The sequence below is a fragment of the Pantherophis guttatus genome, chromosome 13, assembly GCF_059756535.1.
Source record: "Pantherophis guttatus breed Tessera chromosome 13, ASM5975653v1, whole genome shotgun sequence".
In the NCBI taxonomy this organism is placed as follows: Eukaryota; Metazoa; Chordata; class Lepidosauria; order Squamata; family Colubridae; genus Pantherophis; species Pantherophis guttatus.
The window spans coordinates 24,126,042-24,148,320 of record NC_142075.1 but is presented as its reverse complement, the minus strand read 5'-3'; the positions used below and the strand labels follow the sequence as shown (position 1 = coordinate 24,148,320).

At 41.1% G+C, this 22,279-nt stretch overlaps 1 protein-coding gene across 4 annotated transcripts in view; it reads left to right on the top strand.

Annotated features, from left to right (window-relative positions):
• The window catches only part of THSD4 (thrombospondin type 1 domain containing 4), a 151,438-nt gene extending 130,290 nt beyond the window's left edge, over window positions 1-21,148 (top strand). For all 4 annotated transcript variants that reach the window (XM_034409438.3, XM_034409439.3, XM_034409440.3 and 1 more), the window contains 4 exons: window positions 7,647-7,820; window positions 16,393-16,572; window positions 18,240-18,384; window positions 18,902-21,148. In XM_034409438.3, the coding sequence (XP_034265329.2) occupies window positions 7,647-7,820; window positions 16,393-16,572; window positions 18,240-18,384; window positions 18,902-19,044 (642 nt within the window). In that variant the 3' untranslated portion in view covers window positions 19,045-21,148. The remainder of the gene's footprint in view (window positions 1-7,646; window positions 7,821-16,392; window positions 16,573-18,239; window positions 18,385-18,901) is intronic.
• The last annotated feature ends 1,131 nt before the right edge of the window (window positions 21,149-22,279 follow it).

Here is a 22,279-nt window from a genome sequence, read left to right as displayed (position 1 = left end):
AATTTAGGTCCTACCCAGATCTCCGCTCTTCATCTCTTGGCTGGCTGGTGGTTCTCCAAGAATGTCCTTATTTTAATTTTGTTGCAATATTTTCAGGATCAGACTCAATAATTAAGATAAGAATTATATATTCAAATAAAGCTCTGTTTAATCACAGATGGCATTCTATATTCACTGAATATTTACAGATAGAAGCAAGGTAAGAGTGGTGATCAGCTTCTTATATACACAATGGGTGGAGCTATATGTACAAGTGATGAGTCATGAATACATTATAAGTCAGAGAGTCAGTTAACCCTTGATATTCCTTATATACATTATTTACAGAGTAGGGAAAGAGGCATTTATATCTAACAAATCCCCCTCTAAATGCCGATTGGTTATATGACACCAATTACATTCTTGTTCAGGACTATACATTACATGCAGTTTGGAAGTTAGATATTTATGTTGTTTACCGGGCAAAGGCTTTGTTAATATATCAGCTATTTGTTCTGAAGTATCACAGTGCACAGCTTTTATAAATCCATCGTGAGACAGTTGTCTCACATGTTTAAACTTTATATCTATGTGTCTAGATCTCTGCCCAATAGCATCAGATCTAGAGATTTCAATAGCTGCTTTGTTGTCTTCATTCATGATGAAAGGTAAAGCAGGTTTCTTCCAAATTTCAGAGATCAAGTCATTAAACCATACAAGGTTATTTGCAGCTTTAGACAAACAAATGTATTCTGCTTCAGTCGTTGAAGTAGCTACTAGTTCTTGCTTGCCGGTGTACCAATAAATTGGACAGTTATTTAGAAAGAAAATGTATCCTGATGTACTTTTTCTGCAAGATGTATCTCCTGCCCAATCCGCATCTGCATAACATACAAGTCTCGGTTCCTTGTTACAATTTGGTTCTAATACAAGACAAAAATCTATTGTGCCTTTTAAATACTTTAAAATTCTTTTGATAGCTTCCCAATGATATATTGTTGGTTTACTGACATACCTAGATAATAAATTGAGTGGTAAAGCAATATCTGGTCTAGTCCAATTAGATATATAAAGGAGTGAGCCTATAATTGACCTATAAAACGTGTTATCTTTGAATTCCAAAGATGGTTCATTAGTATTTCTAAGAAAGTCAGTTTGCATAGGTGTATCACAAGGTTTAGCGTCCATCAAATTACATTTGTTCAAGAGTTCTAAAATCTTATCCTTTTGTGTGAGCTGGAAACCCTTCTTTGTTTTACTGATCTGTACACCAAGATATTTGTTTACTTTACCTAATGATTTTAGTGTGAAATGTTCATTTAATTTGTTTACAAACATTTCTCTTTTTTCTTTGTGTTTACCAATGTACAATATATCATCTACGTAAATTAACACAAATTCAATACAATCATTACTCCTTTTGATAAAGAAACAGTTATCAGCAGAGGTTGCATTAAAACCCATGGTATTGAGTACTTTCACTAAACAATCATACCATCTTTTACCGGATTGTTTTAATCCATATAAGCTTTTGTTTAACAACCAAGTCTCATTCCTATTAGTGTATTGACTATGAGGGGCCCTTACATATATTTCCTTATCTAATTTTGCGTGTAAGTACGCAGTTTGTATATCGTATTGGAATACATCAAGGTTGAGTGCTGATGCTACCACTAAAGCTGTTTTGACACTCTCGGTCCTTACAGTAGGGGAATAAGTGTCTGTATAGTCCTCTGGATATTTTTGTGCGTAGCCTTGAGCAACTAATCTAGCTTTATATAATGAATTGCCTCCTTCCAAATTTTTAATTTTATATATCCACCTGGTGCCAATAATAGTTTTATCTTTAGGAGCAGTTATGGGTGTAAACACATTTAATCCTTGCAAACTTTCCATTTCTTTTTTCATAGCAAGCTCCCATTTTTCTTTTTCTTCCTGGGGAAGTTTTAGAACTTCATCATATGTATTGGGAGTTGTTTGTTCGTTATTCATGTTCATTATGTAATCCTTATATTTGTTTGGCATTTTATTTCTGTTGCTTCTAAAAGTTCTTTCTGGTTTACTATTGTTGTCATGCATATATCTTGCTTCCTTTTTTGTTAATGTATCAATTTTTATTTTGTGTTGGCTATTCGTCCATGTTTTTGTTTTGTTTTTATGTTTGTTAGTATTTTGTATGTTTACAGTTCTTTCTTTATGGTGTTTTGTTTCTAGGTGTTTGTTTGGGAATATTTCATTAAGGTGTAATTTAGACCAGTTGGCCTGTTCATGGAACACGGCTGATCTGGAAACTATAAACTTATTATTACTATCAATGAACCTATATCCTTTTGTGCCAGTTTCATATCCCATAAATTTAAGCCTTCTGGACACATTTTCTCCCTTCCTTCTCAATTGTTTAGGTATGTGTACATCTGCGGTGACCCCAAAGATATGCATGTGTGCCAATTTTGGTTTTCTATTATACATCACCTCGTATGGTGTTTTATTTATGATGCTGGACCATGTCCTGTTTTGTGTATAATTTGAATAGTGTAGGGCTTCTGACCAAAAATGTTTGCCTAAACCAGCATCCTCTAATGTACATCTAATCATGGTTTGTAATGTGGAATTCTTTCTTTCTGCAATTCCGTTCTGGAATGCTGAAAATGGACTGGAAGTGTAATGTAGCATTCCTCTATCCTTTAACCATTGAGAGAATTCTTGAGACATGAATTCACATCCTCTATCTGTCATGATCTGTTTTATTTTAATATTGTGTTGTGTCTCTATGCGTTTATAAAATTCCTTAAATTTTTGAAAGGTCTCATCTTTATGTTTTAATGTGTAAACAAAACCATAGCGGCTATAATCATCCACTATTGTTAAAAAATAACGTTTCTTATATGTGATTGATGGGGTAAGCGGTCCTACTAGATCCATGTGTACTAAGTCAAAAACTTTATTGGTTGTTCTAGTAGATTTTTTTGGTTTGGAACTAGTTTTCAGCTTTGTAGACTTACATACTGAGCATTCTAAATAGTTTTCACAATTTTTTATTTTGATACCTTCTGCGTGTTCAGTCATTTTTTGTACTACAGGAAAACTGGCATGTCCTAACTTTCTGTGCAATATATGAGCACATTCATCATGAATAGGCTTTCCTATTTTTGGTTTTTTTAAATTATGTGTATCATTATGATCATGGGTTATTTTACAATCATCATTGTCACTATTGCTGACATTTTCATCATCAGTTTCTATACATTCTTCAACATTTGAATCAACATTATGTAACCATTCTTCCTTTGCTATGAAGTAAGGTAGTCCCCCTTTAATCATTACAGTACCTATGTTGCATTTATTTTTCTCAAGGATTGCTTCTCCCTTTGAGAAAGTAATATTAATGTTAGATTCTCTGCTAAGTTTTAAAGCACTCAATATATTATGTGGTATTTTGGGTACTAGCAATACCCCCTCTATTTCTCCTAAACCAGGTAAAGTTACATTTCCTTTGCCTAATGCTTGAACCTTTTCTTGGTTAGCTACTTTTATTATAAACTTATCTTCTGTGAAAGAAGACAGTATACTTTTATTATTGGTAGTGTGATTTGTGGCCCCAGAATCTATAAGCCAATTATTGTTATCATTTCTCATTGTTTTTGTATTGTCATGTCTATTTAATCCATTTAGTGAACCAGATTTTCTATCTCTTGAATTTTCTCTGCCCCCTCTATTTTCTCTGTGGTTTGGTGGGCTTCTATATCTGTGTCTGTCTACAGAAGATTGCCTATAATTATATCTGTTTGTGTATTCTGGTTTACGCCTTTCTCTTGAAAATCTGGGACAATCTCTTCTATTGTGTTCTCTGGATCCACAATTATGACATCTATATGATTCATTATGTCTGTCTTGGAAAGCTACTTTTCTGAGAGTTCTATGTTCCGTATGATTATTAGAGCGACTTTTTCTGTAGTTATCCTCAGTTATCAATTTATTGGATAGATTTTCTATTGATAGATATCCTAGGTTAATGGTATCTAAATGTGACATAAAATTGTCCCATGATGAATCAAGTGAATTGATAATAACACTTTTCATTGTTTGGTCAGAGATTACTTCCCCTCTTAACTGCAGTTCAGCTCTTACTCTGTTTAAATATATTAAATGTTCACTTATAGAAACCCCTGGTTTTACTCTGGATGAAAAGAAATCTTTAGACATCCTTGTTGTAGTGGCTACACTGTTGCTGTGAAACAAATTAAACATATATTGAATGATTTCTGAGACAGTCAAATTTGATTTGATGCTATAATACATTGCAGGAGATATACTAGCTATTATTATAAAAAAGGCTCTATGGTGTAGATTATCTATCTTTAAAGCCCAAGGTCTTCTTGGGGGATTGGTAATGAAAAATAGCAGATTCTCTTTCATGAAAATAACCTGAAGCTGTTGATACCATTCTTGCAGGTTATTTCCATCCACCTTCAATTTTGGAAAATCGCTGGGCAAGTTCCCTATATTGTTTTGACCGTTACTCACAACTTGAGGCAGTCCGTGATCTTGTAAATGTCTAAAGTTGCAGAAAGGTGTGGGGATGTCAGCAACAAGTCTGTGTGGCTCTTCCAGAAATTCAAATCTTCCCGGGCTGTCTTCGAGTTTTCGCGCATGCGCAGTTCTCATTTTGCTCGTGGCTTCGTCGTAGAAGGTTCTCTCCATCGCCGCCCGATCGTTCGGCTCTTCCTCAGACGATTCGGTCTCAGGCTCAGTCTTTGGTGTTTTGCTTGCAGCGATCGTTTCTCTCTTTCTCTCCCGGATAATGTCGCTTGCTTCAGATTTCGGAGTGGGGTAGAATCGGCAAGGTTCTCTGGGCTCGGGCGTCGCTGTCCTCGAGTTCTGGGTAGTGTCAGGCAGTCTTCGATTTGCTGGTTTGCTTGCTTGCTTCTCCGGTGACTTTCTGGATATTTTTAATTTCGGTCCAAATGCAGCAAACAGCGTTTTCATGGCAGACTCTATTTGTAAATTTATTGAGTCTTCTTCATTTTCCGTCTCTGATTCTTCAGAGGTGTGCGATTTTTCTTTCTCATTTTTCATGTCGTGTAGAGTTTTTCGCGCCAGACATTTTGAATCTGGCTTTCTGATTGGCTCAGCTTCATCCATTATGGGAGTCAGTTGCAATGAAGATGGCCGCCATTCAAAATTTCGCGCGGGACCGCTGTTCTCCCTCTTCGTTGTATTTTTGTCTACAGATTCAGCACTTACTGTTTTTGGGTCTTTAGTCTTTTTATTGGTGATGTGTTTCTCTTTCGCTGCTCCGTTGTTCTTTATTACATCTTGGAGTTTCGCGATGAGATTTTCATCACTCTTTTGACTTTTCAATATCTTTAATATTTCTGACCTGAGTTCGTTGTTTTCTACTTCGCTTTGTTCATCATCTTCATTTATTATTTCTTCATCTTCTGTAGTATATTCTTCAGGTTCATTTGAAATAGCGTTTGTGGATTCATCTATTATTTCTGAATCTTCTTCCATCTCTTTACTGTATGCTCTGGTGTTGGGTCTATCTCTTTTTGGCATTATCGAGTCCTTATTGAGTCTATCAAACCATCCTCTGCTACCAGATTGTTGCAATATTTTCAGGATCAGACTCAATAATTAAGATAAGAATTATATATTCAAATAAAGCTCTGTTTAATCACAGATGGCATTCTATATTCACTGAATATTTACAGATAGAAGCAAGGTAAAAGTGGTGATCAGCTTCTTATATACACAATGGGTGGAGCTATATGTACAAGTGATGAGTCATGAATACATTATAAGTCAGAGAGTCAGTTAACCCTTGATATTCCTTATATACATTATTTACAGAGTAGGGAAAGAGGCATTTATATCTAACAAATTTTGAAAGGCGGGGCGAGATAGAAGCTGAGCGCCAAGGAATATTTTAGCTCTGAAGTCTCCCACCGAAGCCCTTTGAATTCTTTTGGAGCAGTAGATTCTATATTGAAATCTCAGCCGGCAGGGCAGGGCGGGTTCGGTCTGTATCTTCTCCTTTGGCATTTCATCTGAAACCGGATCCGTAGAGGCTGGGCTCGCCTGTAGCCATTTAAAACAAAACAGAGGGAGACTATTGTTGAGGAGCTTCACCCAAAGTGGTTTCCAGTTCTTTGTCTTGGAGAGGGCTGGGGGAGGAATGACCCTGGAAAAGGAAAACATCTTTTGCAGGGACAAAACGAAGCCCACCCTAAAATAAAAGTGTTTCTGCTATACTTTTTTTTCTTTTCCTAGAGCCGCACACAGAGAATATATATATATTTTTCTTATGGTGTTCTCCCCTCCTAATGAACTCAAAACCAGCTTGAATGTTCAAGCACCTCCATAACTGAATGTTATCATCCCATAGAACCAAGTTCTTCAATACCAGATCAATATTTCTCCTCTTCCTTCCCCTTCCTCTTCATCTCCTCCTCTTCTCCTTCCCTTCCCCTTTCCTTCTTTCCTCCCTTCCCTTCCTTCCCCTCCCCTTCTCTTCCCTCCCCTTCCTTTTTCCCTTCCTTCCTTCCTTTTTCCCTTCCTTCCTTCCTTCTTTCCTTCCTTCTTTCCTTCCTTCCTTCCTGATCCTTTCCTTCCTCCCTCCCTCCCTCCCCTCCTCTTCCCCTAATGAAATTATGTGTGCATCTGTGCGTGTGTGTGTATATGTGTGTGTGGCTGGGGGTGTTGTGTGCAGTTGCCAAATGCCAAAATTGGCACATGCAGCCTAGCCTGTAACGAAATGCTTACTTGAGGCTTTCTTTCCATGTGAAATATAATATAAATGTTCGTGACTGTTTAAATTCAATTATGCACACATCTCTCAGCGCATGGCTTTTCTTTATTTTCAATCCTCCATTCCCTGCTCCCTCCTCCTCTGAAAGAATCAGATACGAATTCCTGCCTGTCTGGGTCTGTCTTCAAAGGTGATGGACAGTAGAGTGAGACAGGGAGTTAAAGAAAGGAAGAGAAGCTTGGAAAATGAGGATCTAGGTACGACGCGTGCAAAGCGCTTGGAAGAGTTTGCATCCGATCAAAACACTTGGGAGGTTCTGGAAGGTTCAGATTATGTTGCATTCACAGAGGGGGAAAAAAAAAACAGGCAGATTTTTCATCCCATTGTTGGGTCCCCCATCTTTTACCACCACCCCTGGATACCCCAAAAAATCTTTGCGTGTTTTCTGTGTATAATGTATGAGAAAGTGAGATATAGCTGTGTTTTTCTCTGCATTACATGCTGTCTGTGGAACTCAGCCTTCTGCAAACGCCAGCTCTGCTTAATTTCCTAAAGTGTATTTCTTGTTTTATCCATCAGGGTGAAGGAAAAGGGGTCCCTTGGGGGAAAAAAAAACCCACGGTGCCTTTTGTGCTTCCTGTTTTCTCCTGCCGTTTTTCTCCCCTTCCCCAGTTTTCTGGTACAAGAGGATGTGTAGGAAGAAAAAAAAAATGTCTTGCGAACTCTCCCCTAAAAGTTATTTCATTTTATTATAAAGTGGCATCGCCTTTCTCCGTGGCCCAAGGTGGATTTCCCAGCTGGAAATCTGGCCCTGTGTTGTGTGTTTTGTGCCAGACAAGCCTCTCTCCTCCTGATGCTTCTCATAATTCATTTTCTCGTACTTACGATCCTCCCATTGTCTTTTTCGTCCCAACAGTGCTCGGCAGAATGTGGTTCTGGCGTCCGAACCCGTTCCGTGGTCTGCATGACCAACCACATCAGCAGTTTGCCACTGGAGGGTTGCGGGCACAACAGACCCACGGAAAGCACCCCCTGTGACAACGGGCCTTGTCTGGGGAAAGTTGAGTGGTTTGCTGGCAGCTGGACTCAGGTACCTTTGATGCATGGATGTGATGTATTTCTGGATCCTTCTTTAGCTGGAGGGGGCATGAGGGCTCAAATATTAAAGACACTGATCTTGTCAGAGGGAAAGCTGACAGCTTTCAGGTTCGAGACCCGAGTGCTGCACAATGGGGTGAGCTCCCGTTCCTTGCCTGAGCTCCTGCCCACCTAGTGGTACGAAAGCTTACAAATAAATAGGAGGTATGTTGCAGCAGCCAAAAAAGCCAACACAGCCCTAGGCTGCATTAACAGAGGGATAGACTCAAGTGTGAAGGGTTAATACCATTTTATAAGCCCTTGATAGGACCACACTTGGAATACTGCATCCAACTTTGGTCACCACCATAAAAAAGATGTTGAGGCTCTGGAAAGAGTGCAGAGAAGAGCAACAAAGATATTTAGGGCAGTGGTGAAATACAATTTTTTTTTACTACTGGTTCTGTAGGCGTGGCTTGGTGGGTGTGGCAGGGGAAGGATACGGCAAAATCTCCATTCCCACTCCACTCTGGGACTAACCAGAGGTGGCATTTGCTGGTTCTCCGAACTACTCAAAATTTCTGCTACCAGTTCTCCAGAACCTGTCAGAACCTGCTGGATTTCACCCCTGGTTTAAGGGACTGCAGGCTAAAGCATATAAATAACAGTTGCAGGAATCGGGTATGTCTACAGTAGTCTAGTGAAAAGAAGGACTAGGGGTGACATGATAGCAGCGTTCCAATATCTCAGGGGCTGCCCCAAAGAAGAGGGAGTCAAGCTGTTCTCCAAAGCACCTGAGGGCAGGACAAGAATCAACGGATGGAAGCTAATCAAGGAGAGAAGCAACTTAGAACTAAGGAGAAATTTCCTGACAGTGAGAACAATTAATCAGTGGAACTCCTTGCCTCCAGAAGTTGTAAATGCTCCCACACTGGAAGTTTTTAAGAAGAGATTGGACAGCGTTTCCTACCTGAGCAGGGGGTCAGACTAGAAGACCTCCAAGGTCCCTTCCAACTCTGTTATTCTGTTATCAAATTCGAGTAGATGAATAGGTACCCCTTCGGTGGCAAGGTAACAGCGTTCCGTGTGCCTTTGGCATAGAGCCATGCTGGCCATATGACCACAGAAAATATCTTCGGACAATGCTGGCCAAGAAACGGAGATGAGCAGTGCCCCCTACAGCTGGTGGACATGGGGAAATCTTTACTTTATCTGGAATGGTTGCCAAGAGAACCAAGGTCTGTCTCAAGGCCATGATGTAAGAAAGGCCTTGCAGCCCCCTCCCCCAAGAGCAGGTGGGAAGGACACTAGATTGCTCTTTCATCTGTCCTTAATGCTGTGCGGTCTTAAGAACAGCTGCAATGCAGATGTGGTAGAGCCTAGCCAGTTTTTGCTGGTTGTCTTATCACAGAGAGATGGAAGGGGCCCATTTGAGGTCTCATCTGTTATTGATTTCTCAGCTGAGGGGGGAGAGTAGCCCCGTTTCCCACTTCTCTTTCTGGTCCTGCAGTTTGAAGGCATCTCAGAAGATCCTGCTGAAATATAAGCCGCGATAAGCATCACGGGGTTTCAGCAAGACAGGTGACCCCTGTGCTAAACCCTGCAGAGCCAGAAATAAGATATGGCTTTAAATGTAGTCTTTCCACACCAAAAAGGTAAAGTCAGAGCCATGGGTTCTACTCCTGCAATATGTCTTCAGATAGTCCTCAGGTTATGACCATTTATTCAAGTTGGTGATGGGGAGCGTCCAAGGGAGAGTCACAATTGGTCCTCCGAGTTCTGGATATCCTAGCATCCTGAAGTCCACAAGCCTTAAAGTTGCCAAAGTTGGACACCTCTGTTTTCAAGCAAGTAGCATTGCAAGATCAGAAGGAAGACCCTACAATCATAGTTGAGAATACTAGGAGGAAAGAAGGACTAGGGGTGACACGATCACAGTCTTCCAATATCTGAGGGGTTGCCACAAAGAAAAGGGAGACAAGCTATTCTCCAAAGCACCTGAGGGCAGGACAAGAAGCAATGGGTGGAAATTTATCAAGGAGAGAAGCAACCTGGAACTAAGGAGAAATTTCCTAAAAGTGAGAACAATTAACAGCTTGCCTCCAGAAGTTGTGAGTGCTTCATCACTGGAGGTTTTTAAGAAGAGACTGGACAGCCATTTGTCTGAAGTGGTACAGGGTTTCCTGCTTGAGCAGGGGGTTGGACTAGAAGACCTCCAAGGTCCCTTCCAACTCTGTTACTCTATATTCTGCTCCTTTAATCCAAAGAAGAACATAGTAGAGTATTTGCAAAGGTCTTTCTCCAGCAGTCTACAACCCGCTTATCTCACATTCTTCTAATCTGACCTTGAGACTCAATGCTTACTGAGATGCTGCAAATATGTGTGAAGTCAAAACAAGAGACCTGGGATTTGAAGCCAGTAGTTTTTCACTGGGGGTGGGGTGGGGGGGGGTGTTAAGCCCACTTCCATGATTTATAACATTGAGGAACATTGTTATCAGGCACTTTCCCAGAATTTTTGCAAACCTTGTGGTTTCTCCTTATCTCCTCTAAAAAGGCTGGAGCCACCTTGTGATCAAAGAAACAGTTGACCAAATCAAGGATTGGTTCCAACAAACTTTGATGTGTGAATTGTTTCTCATGCTTGTATTAATCTTACAAAATGCCATGATTTAGATCTGTTGCTTTGGTCCATAGTTTTCAGGACTCAAAATCTTCTCATAAGTGAAGCCTTCTCTCCCCCCCTCCCCAGTTTTTTTAAAAAAATACTTCTCTCTGTGGTCCCAGAAAATGCTCTTTGAAAGGAGATCTAAATTAGATGGTCAGTGAATTATGTAGAATGGAATAACGGAGTTGGAAGGGACCTTGGAGGTCTTCTAGTCCAACCCTCTGCTTAGGCAGGAAACCCTACACCACTTCAGACAAATGGTTATTCAACCTCTTCTTAAAAACTTCCAGTGTTGGAGCATTCACAACTTCTGGAGGCAATTCATTCCAATAATTCATTGTTCTAACTGTCAGGAAATTTCTCCTTAGTTCTAAGTTGCTTCTCTCCTTGATGAGTTTCCACCCATTGCTTCTTGTCCTGCCTTCAGGTGCTTTGGAGAAGAGTTTAACTCCCTCTTCTTTGGGGCAGCCCCTGAGATATTGGAACGCTGCTATCATGTCTCCCCTAGTCCTTCTTTTCATTAAACTAGACATACCCAGTTCCTGCAACCATTCTTCATATGTTTTAGCCTCCAGTCGCCTAATCAAGGATTGTCTGTCATCATTAGCCCCGGTCTCCCTGAGCATAGAATTAACATTTGGAGATTCTCAGGATGGCAAGTTTGCACAATGGATTTTAGAAGCTTAGTCGGTTCTGATAAAAGCAGTTCCTTCCATTTTTCCTCTAGTAACGTTGGCGATACTCACACCTTACACTTTGCTAAGCACCAGCAGGTCATTCCCACTCCACAAACGTTTTTCCCTGAAAATAAAACACAACTTTTGCAACAGCCAAAAGTTTTCATTTGGTTAACTGCTCCCCTAAGAGTTAACTTGCTCGGAGACCCGCAATTTACAATGCTGTTAACAGGAATTATGTTTGAACTCCAGACATCCATGTTGAGTTTATCTATAAATCTACCCTCTCGCCCCAGGCCTCTAATTTATTTCTCCAAGGTAATAAATTCTTCAGGAATAGGCACCCGAGAATATTTTAAAACCCACAAGACTTTAATTCTCCTTTGTTAGTTATAATCTCTTTCTCTGCAACAGATGGGCACATACTGATATGGTAGGACTGGAAAACATAGAAAATGACACAAAAGCACTTTTCAGGGCTGTCGTATTGAAAGCAGATGATAGCCCTTTCAAAAGAGCTTTATTAAAATTGTGCAACTTAGTTGTTGGTTTATGATCGCTGGTGTCCCCATTGAAAAATAGAGGTAATTTATGAGCCCTTGCATCAGGATAAATACGTGAGCCTTTCAGGCATCTCAAAAATAATGATGGCTTGAAAGCCTACTCAGATAAATCAGCTCAACTCCATCAATCATCTGATTGGTACACAATAAAAAGGGAAAAGAGAAGAAAGTGAAAAGGAACTCAAATATTGGAGCAAGAGTTGCATCTGTGCCCAGAAAATTGGAACAGGTCAATCTGGGCAATTTTATGACTTGTGGACTTCAACTCCCAGATTTCTGGCTGGCTGAGGAATTCTGGGAGTTGAAGTCCACAAGTCTGCAAAATTGTCAAGATTGGAGACCCCTGAGATAAAGGGCAAAGCTAAACTTGATAGGAATACATCAAGGTTTCTACGGATACACAAATAGATTTCAGTGACTTGATTAAATGCTACCCTTGAGGATGGGTAAAATTGATGCCCAGAATTAATCAGTTTCTATTGCACGTATCCACTTACCCAAAAGAAAAATCCTCATATTCTTCATGGAAACCAGTAGCTGATTGAAGCTGATTTTTATCAAGACACATGGATCAATAACGGCAGAATTCTGGAACGGCAAAGAAACTCAGGGACTCCAAATCTATGAGTTTTAAGAATGCTCTACTTAGAATTCAGGAGAACTGGAGCCCAAGCAAAGGATCAGGCAGGGAAAGAATGGGTGAAACTTTAGAGCTAAAGAAAATTTCTTCATCTTACTCTGGAGAAAAGATTTTGAGCAGGGACGTTCCAAAAAGATGGAAGTGAAAGTCTCCAGCAAAGTATGGTCAAATGAATTTATTACAGCCCTGAGGTCAGATGTAGAGAAGGTATTGAATAAAAGTATTTAATTCAAAGCATCACATCCCTCTCTCTCTCTATATATATATATGTACAAGGCAAGTCTATTAGTCCACTACTCGTAGAAGAGAATATTTGTAACTCAGGGTTGAACTGTGGGGACGTTGATGCTCTCTGAGCTTGATCGTTTTCTTGCAAATATTTCATTACATAAACTGGGTAATATCATCAATGCTACAACAGAGGGAGAGAGGAAGGAGGAGGAGGAGGACTGTGGATTCTTTGGTGCTCTCTGAGTTTGGCAGTTTTCTTGCAGACGTTTCATGACCCAACTAGGGAACCTCATCAATGCAGAAGGGAGAGGGTTTGCTCTCTGTTGGACATGAGAATATGTCCCTCTAGCATTGATGGTGTTATCTAGTTGGGTCATGAAACATCTGCAAGAAAACAACCAAGCTCAGAGAGCACCAAGGACCCCCCAGTCTATTCTAAGTATTGGTTTCTTGTGCCAAACTGCAGTCTTAGAACTTGACACTCTTAGATTGAGACACAACTCTTTGCTTTTGTTGGTGAACAGTTAAAAGCGATGAGTTTAGGCTGAGTTATCTCCCCCCCCCCCAATCTCTCTTAACCAGACCATACTAAAAACTTTTGTTATTCTGGATTTGGGTCAGTTTGAGCTGCGTTTAGAACACTTTCGGTATCACGTGTGTTGATTTTGCTCGGAACAGCCTGTACTTTTCGCTGGGACAGCTGATCTACGTCTATTCAAATATTACAAAAATTATACTTGGCCCATCAACAATATTCCCCTTTTTAAAATAAGAGTCAGTTATGCTAGGCTAACCCAAAGCTCCAAAGCTCTTTAGCAATCGTAGCCTTTCAAAGTGACCTAGAAACTGGTAAATTGTTGGAGTTGTCTTCTCAAGATCATTTTCACAAAGTGCTGTGTCTGTATATATTTAACCTTTAAGGAGACAGGAGAGATCTTCAAAAGCCAAAATTAGCTTTTTCAGACCTGAAAGTCCATGTCCAAAAACCCTGGTGGATTGCTAGTCCTTCCCAAAGATGGAAAAGGACGAGAGGTTTTTAGAAGCCAGAAGTCAACCTGAATTCTCACCTCAAATTGCTGGAGAAGTAGCACTTTTGCTTAGAACAGGGGTCTGCAACCTTAAACACTCAAAGAGCCATTTGGACCATTTCCCACAGAAAAGAAAACACCGGGAGCCACAAAACCCTTCCCGTCCCTGACTATTTCTTGAGCGGCCACAAAACTAGCATATGTAGTTGAACTAAACATTCTGTTTTCTTCTGAAACTTTTCTTTTCTTGGATTTATCCATGGCTGGCCTACCGGGGGTTGAAAAGCTCAATAAATCGCGTGCCGGGTGGATGTCGCACATTAGTGGTGGTGACACATATTTTGAGTGACAGGGAGCCGCAGCAGAGGGGTCAAAGAGCCACATGCGGCTCCAGAGCCGCCGGTTGCTGACCCCTGGCTTAGAAACTGCAATTTTGTGTTTTGGGGGAAGAAAAAAAACCCGCCCACATTTGTGCGATGGCTGCCCCAAGGGAAAGGGCGTCTTTACCCACTTGGATTTCTGCTGATCTGTGGTCTTTCTGACGCTCAAGCTGGTTCCACCTCATTTCCACACAGGCTTTGCAAATATTTGGGTAGGAGATGCATACAAAGGAAACAGCCTCACCTCGGCCCCTGAAAGAACGTGTTTAGAAATGTACGGCATCAGAGAACCGCCTGCTGTTATATATGCCTTTTTTTTTTTAATGCATGCTTTGATCAGAGGACTGCAACACAACCGTAAGAGAAATGCATTCTGCTTGGGATATTGGCCTGGAAAGGAAGAGGTGGCGTAATTCCCTGCTTTTTGTTGCTCCTTGTAAAGGGTGCGAGGGAATTTGTGGTTCCTCGGGAGCTAATTGAATGAGTTACCTAAATGGAGGAAAACAAATTGGATGAAATTCAGAGCTCGCCTTTGGCCAGCCTGCCTTGTCTTAGTTCTCCTAAGAAAAACTTCTGAAAAACTCCAAACTCCTTTCCCTTCAAATATCCACCCATGCCACAATCCTCTTTCCTTTTTTCTTTATTATGATACACCCAGGAGGATCTTACTCCAACATATTTTTCCTCTGGTTTTTTAAGGTCTTTCTTTCCTTCCTTCCTTCCTTCCTTCCTTCCTTCCTTCCTTCCTTCCTTCCTTCCTTCCTCCCTCCCTCCCTCCCTCCCTCCCTCCCTCCCTCCCCCACTCTTCCCCTCCCTCCCTTTCTTTCCTTCCTTCCTTCTCCCTCCCTCCCTCCTTACCCTCTCTTCCCCTCGCCCTCCCTCCCTCCCTCCCTTTCTTTCTTTCTTTCTTTCCTTCCTTCCTTCCTTCCTTCCTTCCTTCCTTCCTTCCTCCTTCCTCCCTCCTTCCCCTCTCTTCCCCTCCCCTCCCTCCCTCCCTTTCCTTCCTTCCTTCCTTCCTTCCTTCCTCCCTTCCTTTCCTTCCTTCCTTCCTTCCTTCCTTCCTTCCTTCCTTCTCCCTCCTTCCTTCCTTCCTTCCTTCCTCCATCCCTCCCTCCTTCCCCTCTATTCCTCTCCCCCTCCCTTTCTTTTTTCTTTCCTTCCTTCCTTCCTCCCTACCTCACTCCCTCCTTCCCCTCACCTCCCTTCCCTCTTTCTTTCTTTCTTTCTTTCTTTCTTCCTCTCTCTCTCTCTCTCTCTCTTTATTTATTTCTTTCCCACATTAAACAAGAGGTCAAACACGCTGGCCTAGCTCGGGTTTCTGTACAGCCACATGACGTTGGGTGGAATCTTGCAAACTGATACTGGTGTTCTGTGAAAACGAGGGCTTATTAAACTTGAAGTATCAAACCGCCTGTTTATTTTGTTTCTAAGCAGAATCAATTAGTCCTCCTGATTAAAGTAAGATGCCTGCAACAGATCCTGAGGGTGGTTGCTGCAAATTAAGCTGGACTGAACTCAAAAAAACAAAGCAAAGTGTTAAAATCCAAAGCCAACGGTTCTTGGATCGGCCACTGACGTATCTTTTAATTCTATTTTTCTTGCTTTCTCATGATTGCTATTCAAGGTACGAGAAGCTGTTTCTGTGTTGGCTTAGTTCAGCGCACAGTTCTTTTACAAATGGGACACGATATTCTTACAGTGATTTCCCAGGTCACACACTTATTTTAATAGCATTTGGGTCACTTTATCAATTCAGGGCATTGCTGAGGTTAATATGCGATTCCTGGCTGTCTGGAACACTAGGAAAGAGAAAGATATCCAAACTGGAACCAGGAAAGCATCAAAATCCTGGACACAGAAACAAGACAAGTGGAATAAATGGATTTTGGAAAAGGCAAAGAGGGAAAAATAACATAACCCTGGACTGCTGCTGCTCTCTTCCCCAGAAGATATTTAATTGGGAACAAGTACATGTTCCCCTGTTCCATCAAACCTGTTTCAAAAAGATTATGGGATGAAATTCTAGGAATCAAGTTGTTTAGCTATTGTATCTCTTCTGTGGGATCCACTCACAAATGTATGCATATTCTTGGGTGAGAAGAGCATCTAATTGCTAATGGAACTCACATTAATTGTGCAGAAATGATGTGAACTGATGTGAGAAATTCCTCCTGGTGTTTCCCCCTCCCCTCTTGTCCCTGAAGAATGAGGACGGGGGGATATATCTGTGGAAGGAATAGGAAAGCAAACTTTGTGTAATCTTTTGCCTGGTCCTAAGAGGTGTGGTTCGCTTCTACGCCAGGATTTCTCAACCTTGGCAAGCTTGTTCTGTTATCTAGAAAAGGTTGAGCTGTCCACCTTGTACATCTCTCCCTCTGCTTTTTTGTCACCCGTCCAGTGTTCCATCGAATGTGGCAGTGGCACCCAGCAGCGGGAAGTCATCTGTATTCGGAAAACGGAGAACCAGTTTGAGATGCTGAATCCCCACGAGTGCGCCTTCCTGCAAAGACCCCCCAGCCAGCAGAACTGCTATCTCAAACCTTGTGGTGCTAAATGGTTCAGTACCGAATGGAGCGCTGTATGTATCCATCCTTTTTCCGTTCTTGATTTGCATTAAAGTACACGGGTAGCAGTCCTCGACCTATAGCCATAATTGTTCAGCGACTCTTGAGTTTACGACCTTTGCTGCCACGGTGGTTAAGCCAGTCGCTGCCGTTGTTAAGGGAATCGTGCAGTCGTTAAGCGAACCTGGCGTCCCCTATTGACTTTGCTTGACGGGGTAACCAAAGGGGAGCATTGCCGATCACATGACCCCGGGAAGGATGTTGTGATTGCCGTAAATAAATGCTGGTTGACAAGCACCCAAATTTTGATCAAGTGACTGCAGGGAACTCTATGATGGTCATAAGGGCGAGGACCGATCGTGGCATTTTTCAGTGCTGTAACTTCGGATAGTTGCTAAACCAATGGTTATAAGTCGAGGGCCATTTGTACAATGCGCTGCTGATGCTGAAACTATTTTTGAACTTTTGGATTCGTGACGTAGGAGCTGTGGTGGCACAGTGGTTAGAATGCAGGATTGCAGGCTGGCTCTGCCCACTGCCAGCAGTTCAATCCTGACCGGCTCAAGATTGACTCAGCCTTCCGTCCTTCCAAAGTCGGAAAATGAGGACGCAGATTGTCAGGGTCAAGAGGCTGACTCTGTAAATTGCTTCGAGTGGGCTGTAAAACACTGTGAAGTGATATAGAAGTCTTAAGTTCTATTGCTAGTGCTATAAACACATTCTTTAATGAATAATTTAAAAATCGGAAGATTGCGGATGAAGTCAGCTGCTGGTAGATTTTGATGCTGCAATCATAAAGCAGGGACATGTTGCTTTCACTGTTTGTTTCTGCGGTCATAAATTCGTCCCTTCCTTCTTCCCCACGCATTGGTGGAGTCGGTCCATTCTCTCCGTGCTGTCCAAAATAGCATTTTTGCCGCGTTCCCAGGCGCAGCAGGAACCAAAACGCAAGCGAGTAAGGTTTTGCTTAATTAAAAAAACGCACATTAAGAACATTACTCTCAGAAACACTTGAGATAGCTTGCAGACTAAAGATAAATGCACTGATTAAGGTAAGCATATAATAACCCAGGGTATTATTTACATTCGCAGCCTTTGGTCTTCCCAGAAACTCAAGTTTGGCTCGCTCTGCTGTACTGCTCATAATCCTGGGAGGGGAATCGGTCAGAGAATGAGTGACTTGCACAGGGTCATCCCAAGAACTGCTCAGCTCAGTGGGGATCTCTGCACATCGCCTCCCCGGCTGATGTTGAGCCTCACACAGGATTAAAAAAAAAAAAGTACATTCACAGCTTGGATTCTGAAAACGAAACATTGGTTAAGGATGACCCCCAGACTTGAAGGGAACAATGAAGATCTTAGAAGCTGCAGTCCAGCAGACAGACAGACAGACAGACAGACAGACAGACAGACAGACAGACAGATGATTGGTGGGTAGCTAGCTAGGTAGGTAGATAGGTATGTAAGTAGATGGTAGATAAATGATAGATAGATAGATAGATAGATAGATAGATAGATAGATAGATAGATAGATAGATAGATAATAGATAATATAGATAGATAATTGATTAGATAGACAGACAGACAGAGATTGACAGACAGACAGACAGAGATTGACAGACAGACAGACAGACAGATTCCCCCAACTGCACCACAATTATTTTGTCTCTTGGTTTTGCAGTGTTCCAAGTCTTGTGAAGGGGGCTTCCGAATCCGGGAGGTGCGATGTCTTTCAGATGACATGTCCCCCAGTACCAAATGTGACTCCCAGCTGAAGCCGGTGAAGAGGGAGTCCTGCAACACCCAGGACTGCGTGCCTGAAATAGGTAGGAAGCCCGTTCTGGTTTTTCTAACCATGGAACTCCATCTAGTGGAGAAAGAAAGAAAGAAATCTATTGATGCCCCTGAGGTTACGAAGGCAGTTCTTAGACAGATAGATAGATGATTTTTAACTAGAGCTACATGTATCTCTCTCTTTTTTTTTAAAAAAGTTATTTTTTCAGTTGTAGTTTGGAATGAAAAGTTGGGTGGATGGGTGAATGGCTGGAAGATAGATAGATGATAGATGACATATAGATAGGTATAGATAACAGATTCCTGGATGGATGGGTGGGTGGGTGGGTCGGTGGGTGGGTGGATGGATGGATAGATAGATAGATAGATAGATAGAGACAAACAGTCAGACAGACAGACAGTGTTTGAGTCAGTGGGCAGTGTCCTGATGACCTCCTGGACTGGACCTTGCAGTCTTGTTGAATTCTGTGAGTTGAAGTCCACAAATCTTAAAGTTGCCAAGGTTGGAGACCCTTACCCTAAGAGGTCTTTTGCATGTTCTGCTTCCAGATGAAAACTGCAAGGATAACTACTACAACTGCAATGTTGTGGTTCAAGCCCGCCTCTGCGTCTACACCTATTACAAGACGGCCTGCTGTGTGTCCTGTTCCAGAGTGGCAAATCGGCAGTCGGGCTTTTTAGGGAGAAGATAACAGCTGCTTCGTCCTGGGCTTCGGACCTGTGCCTCAGTTCTCCCAAGCTGCTTTCACAACACTTCTACCTTCCCAAGAGTGGTTCTTTTTTCCCATAATGATGGAAGGGGCGTGGAAGCACCTTTGGGGGATACCACTAACACACACTGTAATAAAAACTTTGGGGAAACCCATGCTGTAATGCTGGACCTTCAAAGCTTTAGGCATGAGGAGACACACTGATAGATGGATGGATTTATTATGTGCCATCAAGTTACTGATGTCTCTTAGCAACCTCATAGGTTTTCTCCATGTCAATCTGTTGTCTCTAACCTGGTCTTTCAGCTTTTCAGGATGCGTGACAATAGAGGTAGTCTTCAAACTTACAACCAGAATTGGGACCAGAATGTCCGTTGTAAGTCATTGCGGTTGTAAATTGACAGTAGAAGGCACGGGGGGGCTGATGGAACATCTGGCACTTCTAAAACGAAGTGGGAGAGGTCTTTGCATTGTCACTTTTGATGAAGCTCATCTGATTGGGTGTTGCCCCAGGCAAAGTGACTTGATCATTAGCGGTTGACTTTGTTAGAGGTGTTGTCCAAGCAAGACTACCTGGCATCTCACAGTCTCTTTGAAGGGCAAGGATAGATATGGCAAATCATCCAAACAACTCCTCGTTGACTTGAGTCAAGTTGACCTAACCAACCCATGTTCTCTTTGACTTCTGAAAAGGCAGCTTCATGGAGGGCTGTGCAAGGGAGGAATGGTTTTTTTGTAGAAGTGGATTCCTTCCCCTCCTCTCCCCACAAATCTTGCAGAATGGCGTGGTTTTTTCCCCAATTACTTCAATTGTCTTCTAGTAAACAATCAAGTTGTTTCAGTCTCCTTTTTCAGGTTCATCACATTCCTTTCTTCAGCTATGGAACAAGTTTAAGGAACCCATGTTTATGGCCTCCATGTTTCATTTGTAAGACCATTCCACAAGACCTCCTTCTGGGCTAAGAACATTTGCTGTATTCTATCATTTTCATTCCCTGTTCTTGGAGAAATGGAGAACAAGCTCCCTTAAGTTCCAATTTAACTATGTTTATGTCACCGAGTGATTGCTTTTGATTTCCAATCAAGGCACCGAAGGATGAGAATCGGTCAGGGTAGGCCTCCTGCATCATCCTTCAATTCTTGGATGGAAATAGACATCTCAAGGACGTGTCTTGCTCACTTTGAAGAGAAGAATGAATTAGGAACTCAGATTTCGTATCTGATGCTGATTTTAGTTCAAGAAGAGAAGGCTTTTTATTCATTCCACCTCACTCCCTCTACTCAATTTTAGCTCAGATCCCAGTTGGCTTTGCAATAAACAAGATCAACTCGTGGTTTGGAGAAAATTAGCTTTGTTTATGCCAGGTCCATACAAAAGTAGAGAGATTTCTCATCTCTGTTCAACAGAGGCATGAAAAGTAAGCCAGATTTAGGCAACTGGCAGAATGAGGCCCTCCCTCCCGTTCCCTGTGCCAACTAACCTAAAATTAATCCCATCTGGCAACATAAAGAAGGATATACTTTTTTTATAACTTATTTTTTTATATTTGTAAATACAAGATGTTTATAGGAAAGTACGTATTCTAAACGATGTCTATGCAGATCAAGCCACTACAGCAAAATAGTTCTATTACTTAGAAAGCGATATTTTTTATGGTGTATTTTTAACAAACAAACAAACAAAAAAGGGACTAAAATTGTATTTATTTATATATTCCACTGCCATGTTTGTCCAGATTTTTTGGTAATACTAATCAGCTTTTAGCCTGGAAATTTTATACCATGTCAAATATATCAGTATCATACTTAAATCCATATTTAATGGGTATGTTTTTTTTAAAAATTCCATGGTTAATCATCCATTTTTACAAATGGCTTCTCGTGTTAAAAAGTGAGAGATGTATAAGTTAAAAGGACCTCTAGACTAGTTCAGGTTTTATATGCTCAGCAATCCACCTGGACTGCATCTGTACAGCATACTTTTAATATTTGTACACATATTGGCCAATGAGGAAAAAAAGATATTTTTGCTTATGACTAATTTATTTTTTATTATTGTGAAAAAATAATAAAGACATTAAATAAACGTCCTTGGCTTCTTTTTTAGTTTTGTCTCCTCCTCCTCCTCCTCCTCCTCTTCCTCTTCTTCTTCCTCCTCCTCCTCCTCTTCTTCCTCCATCATTTCATTTCTTTAAAAGAATAAAAGGACAACAATAACCTATCTCTTTATTGTCTCCACAGATGCCACAAGTATTGGTATACATTGCTTAAATTTCATTTGCATTCCTCAAGATTTTTACTAAGTGTCTCAGTAAGTACTGTGAACTCTTCTGTCTAACACTCTTCTTAATCTCTAGTAACTCTAAGCATCTTCGCCACCAACAATCAAGATTTAAACTTTGCTTCTGTAAATTAGGTGTATCCTTCCTATAAAAATCTGTATCCGTTTGCAGTGGGCAGGTGAAGCAAGGTGTGATAGCCGTGTTACACTTTTCCCAATATTGGGCTATTTGCAAATTTCCTGAATTTGAATATTTCTTTGAGGAAGAGTTTTCAAATACTTAAGTCATTTAGGAATCTGTTTGAAAATGTCTCAGTTGGGCAAATCTTTCAAAGGGTTAATGCACAAATTTTGGGGATACTTTCACCATTCTTAAATATTATATTATATATATATATAATATTTGCTGATAAAGAAATAAAGGGAGACTAGTATAGATCTATTTCAAGCTATTTAGTTCTCATCAGCTAGTCATACCCTTAACTCGGATTCAAACTTGGGCTGCCTGCATATTAGGCAGTTGTATTAACCTCTGAGACACAAGTTCTCCTCCCTTTATCAGCTTGAGCCAGGGAAGAGATTAAGTGTTTTTCTGTCGAAGCACCTGGTCTACCCCAATATGGGAGGGAGCATAAAGGTGAAAAGGAAGCAGTATGCTCCGTCCCATATTGGGGTAGACCAGGCATTTCGACAGAAAAGCATTTATATATATTTAGCTCTGATGAGAGCTAAATAGCTTGAAATAGATCTATACTAGTCTCCCTTTATTTCTTTATCAGCGAAATATAAATTTTATAGATGATAGATAGATAGATAGATAGATAGATGATAGATAGATAGATAGATAGATAGATAGATAGATAGATAGATAGATAGATGCTGTGATTATATATGCTATATATGCTGTGATTTTTAGGGCAATCACAGCCTATTGAA